Genomic DNA, 13,415 nt, shown 5'->3' with positions numbered 1-13,415 from the left:
TACCATTACATCCTTGTACCTTACATGTCTTCTCCAACCTCTTGAATCAGGTGTTTTGGAATGGGGAAACACCTACAAACCTAAAACAATCCATCCTAAGGACCAAAATTTAGAACTACTCCTTTACCATTACTGCCTGAAGAAAAGTGACCTAACTGCACAATGTTGTCCTGAGGCAACATTGTGCAGTTAGGTCAATAAATGAAATCAGAATCTGTCTTATTCACATCGATGTAAAAGACGATGTAGAAAGTATTTGACTTACGTTTGTGTGAGTGTGTGTTAATTTGATCATCACTCAACTCTTGACATCAGTGTAATATCATTTTTTTTATTTTTAATTTGAAAAATAACTTACATAAATCTCTGTACTCAACCATACTTAACCAAGACATAGCCTTGGCATTAACACATTGCACCAAAAAGAGAAAATGAAAAGGCATTCAAAAGGATAAATAACATGTCTTTGTCATCATGAGGCATTTTTCCTCTTCCAAAAGAATCTATCAGTCTATTTGTGGTAGCTTGTTTACTCAAATTCTGACATCTAAAGGTATGTACAATGAAAATGAAAATATATACTGTAGCTTGTTAAAGCGACAAGGTTTTTCTCTGACATTAAAATGCATTATCTTCACGTGGAAAAGGAACAATGCCTCAATTCAGTTTCATTCAGACATACTGCAACTATAAGAGTCATGTACTTCCCAGACACGAGAAGTATTTTTAATTACTAAAAATAGAAAATAAAAAATAAACTGGTCTTGGCTTTTAAATAAAACTAACAAAAATATAGTAAAGTAATTTCATTTTCATTAAAACAGGAAAAAAAAAAATTCTGTGGCAATATCCCTTATTATTTCAACTTGTGATTAGCTCATCTTCACAAACAGTGATGTAAAATTGAACCATGGCAACACGCATGTCGTGCATGTTTGCCGTCTCTTGATTCGGTATAGACCTCTTTGCTGTACCAGTACAGATTATTTTTGCATGTTCGTCAACAATACTGAAATAAAATACACTTGCAATCACAACTGTTTCGCCAGCCTCCATTAAATATAAAATATTTTCCTTGTCGTATTTTTTTTCTTCTTTTTTTTCCTCAAAAACCTGAAAGAAAATGTGACTTTGGGGTGGGGTGGAATGTTCTGTTAAAACTTCAATAAATGGCCCAGGAAGACCAAGAACTAATTTGCCATAGAGCTCAATTTAAGGTGAGGGAGAAAAGTAATGAAGTTGACATGCACTGTACAAGAAATTGCAAAAATTCCAAATATCATCTTTATCAAAACATGCTGAGTTACTGTAAGGTGTGCCCAAGCCATGTTGCAGAAAACCCTTTTCAACATGCTTGTTAAACAAATCCAAATCCAAAAGAAGGAAGAAAACAAACATAGTGAAACGATACAGTACTGTAAAGTAACCAACAGTCCTAAAATCTGGACGATGTCAGGGGACTGAACAATGGTCGCAATGAATAGTACGATGAGAAGTACCCTGGGACAAGGAAGAAAAAGAGAAACATGTACAATTTGCACATTATGTTTATCTTTATAAGGCATTAGCCTTTTACAATGAAATAAATCATTTACATTTATTTTCATTATCACTTTTTGTCACATAAACATTTTCTGTTAAATAATTCTTAAGTTCCCCTTTTCTGCATGTCTGCAAAATGCAGATTCATGAATGGTCTAAAGAATGATAAACAATGTCTTTTTTTTTTCAGTCACGATGTTGCATTCACTCCCCTTGAAAACCATGCACTAGTGAAAATTTTCTTTAAAAATAATATAAATTGTTGAAAATGGCTGATTCTGTTTATTTTTCATCTTTTTTTGCAAGTTACAGCCTCAAGAAAATAATTTTCTTTTTCTTTTTTTATTCAGCTAAATTTGTGTCCATGCAAAGAAACTAAAAAACAAGGGAAAAGAAAAATCATTTAATTTTCATACAATATATCAACAGAGAAAGAAATATGGTAAGATTGTACATCTTTTCATGGAGTTTGGATTGTTACTGTATTTATTTATTTTTTTGGGTGGGGGGTGTTGAGGGCAGCCACTTTAAAGTGGCCTTTGATTAATCTTTTATGGTGCTTTACCAGTATGGGTTGATCGGGTAGATATATGTAGAGTATGCAGGGTTTTTCTTTTTGGGGTCTGTGGGAGTGTGGTTACAAGCTGGGACACACATCACCCAAAGTGATGGTCTCAAAAGCTCCATCTACACGGCTAGGTCTGTTGGCGTGGCGTGACCAAGCATCTGGTTAGAAACACTGTCACCCCCTTCAGATACAATTACACTGACATTTAGAGAAAAAAGTAAATAAAAGAAATGAAAACGAAACAGGAAAAAAAATAAAATCAAGCAACACACAGATTTTTCATTCGAAAAGGGCTTCTGTAGAACTCATTCAGAGGTTCCCAGTGTTGACCCCCATGGCTTCGAATTGGATGAAAACCTGGAATTGACGGATTCCTCGTGCTAAGGAGTTCATTCCGGCTTCCTCCAAACAACAACACCTGGCAATCCCTGCTACCAGGCGCTCGCGATACGCTTTGCCACGTGCACAGTGTGCGCGACGTTTTTGCTCAAAACACAGGATCACGTTTGCACCCCTAGAAACAGGCTCAGAGGACACAACATCAAGCATGCAGTGTAACCGGGGGGGCGTGACCTGTAATCGCAACACTGGCTGCTACAACAACGCTATCAGTCCACACGCTGCTATGATCGAGAGAAACTGTCCAGTGAGGATTGGGAAGCTCTTCTTGTCAGTGGGGCCAGAGTAGGGTCCACCAGTGAGGAAGGAGGAAAGAGCTTGTACCAGCCAATCACCATGTTGGACAGGTCCAGCTCATCTAACAGTATCTGAACTGCTCCCATGAATGATTTATGGTCCATACGTCCATAGTCACCCCATACGATGACCTGCAAAGAAGAACGAAAAAAACTTTAACTAAAAGATGGAACAAGTTTAGAAAGATAAATAAAGTGACAGGTCTAGTCAAAATTCAATTCAGTTTTATTTATTTAGCGCCAAATCACAACAACAATTCCCTCAAGGTGCTTTATATTGTAAGGTAAAGACCTTACAATAATACAGAGAAGACCCCAACAATCAGATGAACCCCAATACAGCTTATATAGCTCATTATATGAAAAAGCCAATCTGATGTGCAGAACAGTATCAGCTGTGTGTGCTGGCATTGAGGCCAGCAGACTGCAAGGAGAAATGCTAACTGTGACACTTTGTTGCAGTCTAAAGGAATAATATTCTTACCTGTAAAACCTTCCCTCCTGGACTCTCCTCAAACGGCAGTTGCTGCTGATAAAGAGGATCCAAGGTTTTTCTTGCTACTTTAGTTTTCTTTTTGGCTATGCAGACTCCGTTTTCCAAAAGGTAGACCTTTACATACGGTGCTGGAAATGAAGAAAGCGTAAAGGAGAGATGAGCTTTTGAAAGGTTTCCTTTTCTCTTTCCTCAACCAAGTCATGCTTACCTTTATTTACTCTGTCAATACCTGACATAGACGAGCACATTTAGTAGCTTTGATTACCTGGCAGTGCCTTGGAACCTGGTTTTCCCACAAGGCCACGGGCTCGGATGACCTCCACCTCCAGTGCACCTTTCTTCTCCGCCATGGAAATCTGGATGTCTCCTAAACAACCAACAAAACCGAAGATTTTAACTTGTCTGAAGTGAAGCTTCCATCATTTCAAGCTACAAATTTCTGTAAAAAAAAAAGAAAAGAAAAAAAAGGGGGGGGTAACTGTCCTCACCCATAGGGGGAGTAGCCAATGTCTGTCGCCCAACCAGCTGAGCAGGGCCAAGACCATCCAGGAAGTCACTGAACTGGGCATCTGAGGACAGCCTCACACCAGGGAAGATGAGACTGAAACATTAACGAAGAAAAAAAGAAACAAAAACACCAGGTGCTTATAGTTAGACTAAATCCTGATATAAGTTATCAAATTAAACTCTGAATTTTTCATATATATAAAAGCTGCTGTATCAGCTTTTTGATTGTCCGCAGAGCATGAGTGCATGTCTCCTTACTTTCCCTCGGAGCTGTAGCTGTTCATGCTTCCATCTGTGGACTCCCTGCTGGCCTGCCGAGTCATCCTGCTTCTCATCTCCACCGCCAGGCCTGTCTCTGTGCTCCTCTGGATAGTGCTGCGCAACTTTTTACCTCCCGCTTCTGAACACAGTTTCACACACGACACAGATGACAGAGAAGGAGAGAGAAGAATTGTCAGTCCACAACACTGAACTGGGGGGACGCGAGTCGCACGGCGAGAAGCATTCACGTGGATTATCACTGGCATACTTTCATCGGCTCGTACAAAAATCTTTCCTCAGGAGAAAACAAAGCGCACCTCAGTGAATTCAAATTCTATACCAGAGCACTGCCGTCTCTTTAAAAAGATCGATATTAGGAACACTATGTGCAGCCTTCCTCCAGTCTGCACCACCGACTGCCTATGGGGGACTTCTGGGAGCAAATTCACCTACAAACATCCACTGTCTATGCATCCCCACCCCTCCAACCTAAACCCACCATCCTGACTGATCCAAGAAGAAAGATGATTCTCTCCATTAAGCCTCCTAATGCACATCTCCACCTGACCGTGTGCGTGTGGCACCATGTGGACACGCCTGCGGCTTACAAACACATAACTCCTCAAAAGTATAGTATGTATGCTCTACCACTTTGCACATATACACACACACATATACACACACTTTTTATTTCCCATTTAAAAAGAGGTTGGCAAGAAGTTGTCTTTTACTTTCAGTAAGCCTAATATGCCGAGAAGCTGCTCAAGAGATTAAAATGAAGTCAAACATTATAGGTTAGTTCTAAAAACCTCCGTATGAGCTTTCTACATACACATGCAGCTGTGTTAAACTGAAAACACGTCCCTTTCTAAACATTTAATTGTGCACTGCTGCGGGGTGATCCAACCATCACTAAATGTTTTCATGCCTTTTGCAGGTATGGGATTCTTCTGTGTAATCAAATGTAGCACTATGTTATTTCCCAGAGGTCAGAAAATCCCTGCAAAGCCTGACGAAGGTAATAACACAGAGGTACTATACACAAAGCTTCAGCTCATTACTACAGGGTGCAAAAACCGGCCGTTCACAGACCTTATGTAATTTCCCTTTAATATTTTGCAAGTTTGTGCAGATGAGTCATTTCTAGGCTACAGCAATCCTAATCCAGTTATAGGCCTTGCAGTCTTTACTCTCCTTCCTCTCTCCTTTGTTTGCTTTAGTAGAGGAGGAACTGAAGGTAAAAAAAAGGATCATTTTGTGCCTCACACAGACATAAAACAGGCATGATGCTCTTCAGCCTTGAAATCTCAGTTATTCAGCTGGCCTCCGCCTCCTCTTCCTGCTCTTCACATTTTTTACAATAAGAGAAGCAGCCACAAAGGTCGTCTCTGACGTCTGCAGCAGACCTCCGCTGTCATTCAGTGGCCAGTCAGACGTTATCAACGAACGGTGAAAACACATGATTTATTAATGGTAATTCTCCTGCGCTTTTGACACAAGTTACAAGGCGCAGTCTTGGATTTATGCAGCTTTTGCACTACATTGAGCACTATGTGATCTTATCTGAGCACTTTAAATTCTGCATTTCAAATAAACACTGTATGTATCTGCTCTAGAGACAAAAATATACAGAGGTGCATTAAAAAGCAGTGGCAGATAAGATAAAGATTAGACTGTTATAAGTGTATGTCGGAGAGGAAGCTACTTTTTACCGCGAAGCAGCAGAGGCCTCAAAACGAGACAAACTGGCTCATCTCCATAAGTTTGCTGCCCTCAAATTGCGACCCTGCCAGTCAGGAAAAGACAGCGAGTCTAGGGAAGCTGCCAACGGTGGAAGTGTGAGTTTAAGTGATTGTGAAATTGTAGCTAAAAAAAAAAAAAGGGAGGAGTGGTGGGTAGAAGAATAGATCATGCGTACTGCAAATCTTCTTTTGTAAATACAACTGCAAATAGAACGAGAAGTGATTGTGAGGCTGAGCTATAAATACACACAGTAGGCGTTATGCTACCTTTTAGGAAATTTGAAGTGACAGTCAGAACAATGTTGTGGTTCTAAACTAAAAAAAAAGAAGCACTACTTCCAACTAAATACTAAAGAGTGATTCATTCCAAATACAGAGTCCTTTGTTTTCATCCACAGAATCAGAGTCACGGTCATGTGGGGCAAATTAGATTTTTAGATCAGCGTGAGTGGCATTTGTAAGCAAACAGACTGGTTCCATTTTGACAACACCACCACTGGTGGCAGCAGCAACAACAGATGCAAAAAGAAGTGTGACTGGTCCACAACTAACTGATGATAAACTGACCACAAATGACATCGCACATTAAGCTTTATGTCATCATATAACCAGATCATGCACAGTATGGACAGCCTTATAACATATTACACTTACTGAAATAGACTAATTGAGCTAATAACATTTCTGAACTTTCCAGCGTCCCAGTTCTCCCCCATGCCAGTACCTCTGCATCTTCCCTCTAATCCTAAATCTATCTCCCCTCGCTCACGGCCATCTTTTAGTTTAAGCCGCACTGTTTACCCCCCAGCAGGAAGCTTCGGCTGTGACATTTCCCCGCCTGTCATCTTACCTCCGTCCTCCTCATCAAAGGAGTTCATGCAGGGGAAATAGACAGCCAGCGCTTCGAATGATGCTGACAGGCTCATCTTGCTCTGGGAACACTGGATACGCATCCCAGGAGCCGGAGGAGAGGTATCGTTCCCCTGCCTGCCCATGGTGACCGGCGGCTGTCCTCCTCAATGCGGTGAATTCGATGCTCAAGGCGTCAGCTTTGCCCTTTCTGGCTGATAAAAGCTTTAAATGTATCTCCAATCTAGTCTATTCGATGGATTCCTAAGGCTAGCAGTAGAAGATGCTCTGCTGTAACAGGAGAGGGATCTGGCATCTAGTCTGTCCCTAGATGCTCTGCTGACTGCATCCTAGGTAGAGCTTTGGAAAAACGCTGCTTCAGTAGTCAAGTCTTGTGCTGTCTGGGTCTGACGTTCCTGCTGCACCTCTTTCTTCAGGGGGGGAGGGGAAAGCGCTGCATTGTGCTCCGCCAATCAGAGAGCCGGGCTGCTCAGGCGCACCTCGGCTGGCTCTGCGGGTGAACAAGCTCTACCCAGAGATACTGATCCCCCCCTCCTCCCTAACCCACTCCGTTTCTCAGCAGTACTTTTTTTCATACCCTTACTTTTGTCATTTGCATTTTCATTTTTCTCTCTGCGCTTGTTCTTTTGTTCCCTTTGTTCCGTTCATCACTACTATTTTCCTTTTTTCCCCATCCTCTGCCTCCCACCCCTCCCTCTCCCCCGTTTTGTGCACACAGGCCAGTGAAAATAAGCTGCCATTAGGCCTGCCAACAGTCCTGCTACTTGATGAGAACGCACAAGCCACATGGCGATCACTCAAAGTTCACGTGCCAAACTCTGCTCCTTCACTTTGCTCTTTTCCACGGCCGTGATTTCACAGCTGTGTTGCGTTAGGAGGAGTTCTGTTTCTCACAGACAAGAAAGTCACCGAAAGGGAAAAACAACGTTAAAAGCTCGACCTGAAACCCTCTCGTCTGTCGTCCCTTTGTGGCACAGCCACGTTAAAAGAAAGTCTGTCTCTCTTCATCCATCACAAACTTTTAAACAGCCACAAAGACTCTTTGTTTGAATTAGAGCCTCACATTTCTAAATATTAACTTTTCTTTTTCTTCATTCCATTTCTGCCATTTGTGGACAGCCGGGGTCAGCTTATTTTAAACAGTCGAGAGCCAAGAGACTCAACAGCGTTGCTCGCTGAAAGAACTTCTTCACCGGTGGTCCTTCAAGTGCTCATGAATGTACCACCGGCATCGGGTGTGAGTGATACTGCAAAGTAAATGCACGACTTTCAGCCGAACCCCAGCTTCTCTGGTAGCTGTCACCACCGCATTCGGTTCAAGCATAAATCCAGAGAAAATGTTCTGCCCCGACATGCTGCCAGAAGTCCTGCTTTTTGTTCTCAATATGAATGCGACAGAATAGGCGCAGGACAAGACAATTATGGCGCTTTCTTTGCACCACCGTAAATATAGGAAGCTCCCTGTGGTGTTACTGCACAGGCAAAAGTTCCTCTCTCTGAGACACTGCAACCTACTTCCACGAAGGAGCCACTTAATGTCCATTTGCGGGTTTCATCTAGGTCAACACTGACAAAAACAACTCTTCACGTTTACCGCCACAGGGGGAATCGGAGAAGCGCGCACAGTTATAACACAAACAGTTGATTTAATATGAACCACAAACTCGTTAAACTCATTTAAGGATCAGGTAAGTGCTTCTCTGCACTCAAACAATGAGAATGTTTAAACTTTTATCAGTTAAAAGAAAACTTCTGATCTTTGCCCTCATGATGATGATGTAGCTCTGTGTTTCTGATCGTCGATCCAGGCTCGGAATTCAACTTTCTCTGGTGGTCATTTTGCTGTATATCTAGCACTAAGAGAAGGCTGACATTTTTTTTATTAAAGTGATTTTATAGCTATGAATTGGATGATGCTGAATGATTTTGGTCATCTCCTGTTAAGTTCTAAATCAGGGGGTGTCAAACATAAGGACCAGGGGCCTTAATCAGCCCAGCAGAGACTCTAAGCCAAGCCCACTCAATGGCTTTAGAAAATATGGTGGACGAAAGTTTTGGACTTTTAATTTTACGTTTTACAGCTTTTCCTTCTGATATAGACATGCCACACCAAAGTAATTCAATTACTGAATTACTTTCCTGTTTTTTCACAATCTGCTATAGAAAAATCTTATTTTCTACCTATTCCTTACAATTTGAGCCCAAAGAGTCATGTTGACAGACTTCTTTCATTTACTACAGCACCGTTAAATGTATAATACAAAGTGGAATTTTACTGGTCAGGTCTACTTAGGATCAAACTTGGCTTTACGTGGCCCACTATGTAAAATGAGTTTGAGTTTGATAAACTCAAAGCCAGCAGGTCAAAAACCTAATTAGTCTAATGACTAAGTTTATGAACAGATATGACTTCAAGTTGTTTAAATAAGTGGAGATATTGCTGGCATGTGACTAGAAGTTTGTGTGATATGAACTTGATCTTTTTAATTTTTATCTTTTTAAGATAGCTGGAACTGTTTTCTAAGCAGTTTAACTTAACTGAGGCCTCAGACGAACATGGCAACCTTCAATCACTGGGGAAAATCGTACTGATGGGCTGGCAAGTGGTTGCTTGAGGTTGTTGACTGTCTGTGGGTGAAGTCAGTCAGAAAGAGGATGCTTTACCTGTAATTTGTCTGGAAGACACAGACTTCAAAGACTCACTAAGTAACAATGGAGCTGCTTGGAAAAAGTGCAACACAAGCTAGAAATGGAGAACATTTGCCCATAAAGTAAAAGTTGTGCCTTATCACTGAAACCAACACATTTCAAAAGATGAGACTTTTACTTTGAAGATAAACAGTCTCAGTTTCACCACTGCTTAATGAGTAGTTGGCAAGTAGTTTACAAGTTCGAAATCAGTTTCAAACAGATCAGGGAATATACGTATTTCCCTAGCGACCAGTGGTTTCAAGGGGGTCACTTACCACTCTTTAGGACAGGGTGACTGGGGTTTTCACAATCAATTTCATAGTAATGGCCAGCAATCTGTAGCAACCTCTGGCAACTTTTTATTCCTTAGCAACTGGTGATTAATGTGGCGGGGCGTGGTTTGTGATGCTGCTGCAGGTGCAGTGGACGCACCTGCGCAGCATCTGCAATCACTCCTCGCCAGCTTAAAAGTCGGGACTCTGAATTAAGGTTGTTGTTATGTTGAGCTGGCAGCGGGAGAGCTGCAGCTCTGTGTGTCCAACAACCGCTGAAATAAACATGATTAAAATGCCACTGGGTCTGCTGTGTATGTTTACAATTATCAAGCAGTCTCGATCCTTGTGCGATTGGGGCCTAAACTCCATATCTACCTTAGGTAAATTACTGTGGCTCAACTCCCTCCATTGTAAAGTAACTGGTCAGTTGCACTAATTTAAAGTACATTCTTTAACACAGACTGTAAGGATACCTGTGTGTCTGAATTCAGCTTTGCTTTGTCCATGTACAGCCACACAGAGTGGTTAGCAAACTTTTGGCCAAGGACTTAAATACAAAAAACTGCAGAAAATGTTTTAGCATTAACAATGATATATGGTCAGCGTATTTCACTCGTATGACCTGCTTAATTATATTAGCTGGTCCAAAAACAGGGGAAGCAATTTGTAAAGCGGCTTATACACTAAAACCCAGCTAGAGGAATATTTCTAAGGAAAGCACATTAGGACTGCTAATAGCAGAATGCTAATCACTGTTAACTCAACAGTAGCAATTGGTCACTCTCTTCAATGACTTTTACTAGCAGTAGTAAACAGAAGTAGACAGACTCTATAACAGGTCTGCTGTTTTATTGGCAATAAAACATGAATGTGTCTTGATGTCAGAGTGTAAATGTAAGAGAGTGTAAGTGCAAATATTAATGGAATGACTAAAAAAAATCTGTCATTCATGATTACTCCTTTAATTCAGTCACATGTTTTGGAGTGTGAGGTTCTCTGTAGATTCCTTTACAGTATCACCTTTAAGTATGATGCTAAATTCGTCACTAGGCTTCTCTGGTATGTTTCTGCTAGAGCAAAGAAACGTCATTAGAATTGTACTTGTTGACACTGTGAGGTAGACTGAAGCCAGGCACAGACAATATGGAACTACCAGAGCTGCAAAAAAATATAATAAGTGCCCTTACTCATTAACTGCTTAAGAGAAAGTGGTGATTCACGTCATGGCTTTGCCAAAACAATAACAGCAAACCACAATAATTCTTCTCTCCTCCGTAGATGGCTCCTGCGCACGTGTCTCCAGCAATGCATTAGACACGTGTGGATAACTTCAAATTTTGTATCTTGGGAACAGTTTATTATTATCTGTCCACCCACAACCAGTGACATAGTGAAAGAAAGAGGCATTGCAACAATTTTCACTTCACCTGACACGCACAGCAACTGGAGACAAAAATATGCTTAATTACAGTCAACATTAATCTGCTTAATGCAGCACGTGGATACATGCTCACAGACTGTGAAAACAGAGTTTGCATCAAGTACGAAAAGAAACTTTGAAACTTTCATTTGCTGGGTAATACAGATCGTGGTTAACAAAAAAAAGACTTCATCACAGATCAGAGCATTTTAAACACACTCAGCACTGTGTCTGTAGTAAAAGTGTAGTTAGAATCTAGGTCGCTTCACTAGACTTTTAGCTACTTTACCTCTTTATTAAAAACACGTGGCTGTAGTTACAAAGACCAGATTGCATGTTAGATGAATGACGTGCCGAGAGACTTCAGGAGCCAATATTGGCTGGCCTTTCTATTAAACGTTGAAGTGATCGGGGTGCCAGTTAAACAAGACGTCAGACCTTTAGCTCATGTGATTTAGAATTAAAGTATTTGGCACTCCTTCCTCTAAAGCATCTCCATCTTAGGTCATAAGCGTACTACTCTCTGATTTCACAACACTGTGACTAATGCTGGTTAACACTGAACATATCTTGCCTTGCTCTATACTATGACAAATCTGCCAGACAATGACCACACAACTGGAAATCACAAGCACCTCAGAAGGCAGGAATGTGAAGAATCTACAACAACATAGGAGCGTAATATCCCAGAAGTTCTTGTGTACGATCTGCCTGAGAGGTGGCGGGACTAACAGGCGAAAACCTTGAGAAGTCTTGATGTGATTGATGAGCCCAGGCTAGGCCAAGCATCAGCCAGCAACACTGACCCTGCACACTGTAAACAGAGTTTAATGGAGGGCTCTAACCCTTTCCCTCACATGCATGGATGTAGGCAAACAGACACCAATAAGCGTGTGAATATGTACACAAAGATATACAAGTACAAGTGCAAAGGTAGATAAACACGCTTGCTACAAAAACAGCTTTCCCTCCTGTGTCTCAGTCAAATATAATGAGAAATGTGAAGCTATGTGCGATGTCCAATCTCACCTCACATTATGTTAAAGCTGCATCCACAATATCTTTGGCTGCTACACATAAAGACACAATCCTGACATGTACACAGTACAAAAAAACCCCAAAACAAATTTTTGGCTTTCTTTAGGTTCCTCTTTTTTAAAAATAGCATGACGCTGACATTGTCTGGACACAGTTGTTATGTCTGCACGCAAAGAAACAATTTACTGAAATATGAATACAGAAAGCCCAGTCAAACTTCAAACAAACGGAAAACCTTAAATGGCTAAACACTTCATAAAAATGCATAACGCAAAAGTGCACAAATAAAATAATGTTCCACCTCAAGTCGTTTACTACATATGAAAGGAGACTCCACTCACAAATGTGTACACAGTGTTTCCTGCCCTTTACTTTGCACCTTTGTAGAAGTTGTTAGGCTAAAAGCAATATTTAAAACAGGCTCTGCAGGTGACGTTTGGACAGTTTGTCCCCTGGCTGCCTCCATCCACTCAGTGGTGCAAACACTGAAGCAATAACAGATGGAAAGCTCATGAGAGAGAGAGAGAGAGAAAGAGAAAGAGGATCCAAATACAACCTGATAGAAACTGCTGACATCACTTATGGTCACAACAAACTACTGTCATAGGCAATATGTTCTTTAGATTGCGAAAATTGCAACAATTATATCACTACAGCTTATTTAACTCTCAGACTGAAAAAGGAAATAAGTTGCTTTAACCACTTTTATAAAACACAGAAGCATCACGCCCAAACTCTATGACTACCCTTACCGCAGTATTTTTCCAGTACATGTCTCATCAGACTTCCTCTCTGACTGACAGCTACAGAGTGGGACTCAACATTTAAAAAAAAAAAAAACAATCAGAAGAGGAAGTACGGTATTTTTAGCAATGCCTAAAAATCTAAAAATGCATTGTGTAAGTTCTATTTTAGCTCTGCTCAGGCGGGAGGGAAGAATGTGCTGTGCTTGAACTGTGAGACGTGGCAGCACAAGTGTATTCTTAAACTGCGTCCAAGCTTCAGATTCAGGCAAGGGAGACATATGGCTGAGGAGTGTGAGTCACACCGCAGGTAAAAGCATCGTGCAGCTGATGGAGCAGGGAATGGGCAGAAGATGAGTCAACGGCTTTAAACCTGAGCTCACTGAGATGCTGCCTGAAGACAAATAATCTTTGACTCAAATATATAACATAGCAGTCATGTGAATGGGTGAGTGCACCCAAACTTTTGACTGATACTGTTTATTTAGAGCACTCAGCATGTAGGTTTTTTTTTTTTTAAAGAAGTTGTAAAATCATGTGTACTTTCATCCTTCAAGGATCACTGTG

General features: G+C 41.0%; 1 protein-coding gene across 2 annotated transcripts in view; it reads right to left on the bottom strand.

The window, feature by feature from the left end:
- Positions 1-1,930: 1,930 nt before the first annotated feature.
- rims2a (regulating synaptic membrane exocytosis 2a) overlaps positions 1,931-13,415 on the bottom strand; it is a 139,122-nt gene continuing 127,637 nt past the window's right edge. Inside the window, exons 1-6 of one of the 2 annotated variants that reach the window (XM_031740247.2) lie at positions 6,662-7,213; positions 4,067-4,208; positions 3,790-3,902; positions 3,567-3,668; positions 3,290-3,429; positions 1,931-2,937 (exon numbers count right to left, since the gene is read on the bottom strand). In XM_031740247.2, the coding sequence (XP_031596107.1) occupies positions 2,734-2,937; positions 3,290-3,429; positions 3,567-3,668; positions 3,790-3,902; positions 4,067-4,208; positions 6,662-6,806 (846 nt within the window). In that variant the 5' untranslated portion in view covers positions 6,807-7,213 and the 3' untranslated portion in view covers positions 1,931-2,733. Of the gene's footprint in view, positions 2,938-3,289; positions 3,430-3,566; positions 3,669-3,789; positions 3,903-4,066; positions 4,209-6,661; positions 7,214-13,415 lie in introns of those variants that run through there. The other variant, XM_039619950.1, reaches the window with a different exon arrangement.

The sequence above is a fragment of the Oreochromis aureus genome, linkage group 11 (genome assembly GCF_013358895.1).
Source record: "Oreochromis aureus strain Israel breed Guangdong linkage group 11, ZZ_aureus, whole genome shotgun sequence".
NCBI lineage: Eukaryota > Metazoa > Chordata > Actinopteri > Cichliformes > Cichlidae > Oreochromis > Oreochromis aureus.
Note: the sequence above shows the minus strand (reverse complement) of the source record. Positions and strands in the feature narration are given on the sequence as shown.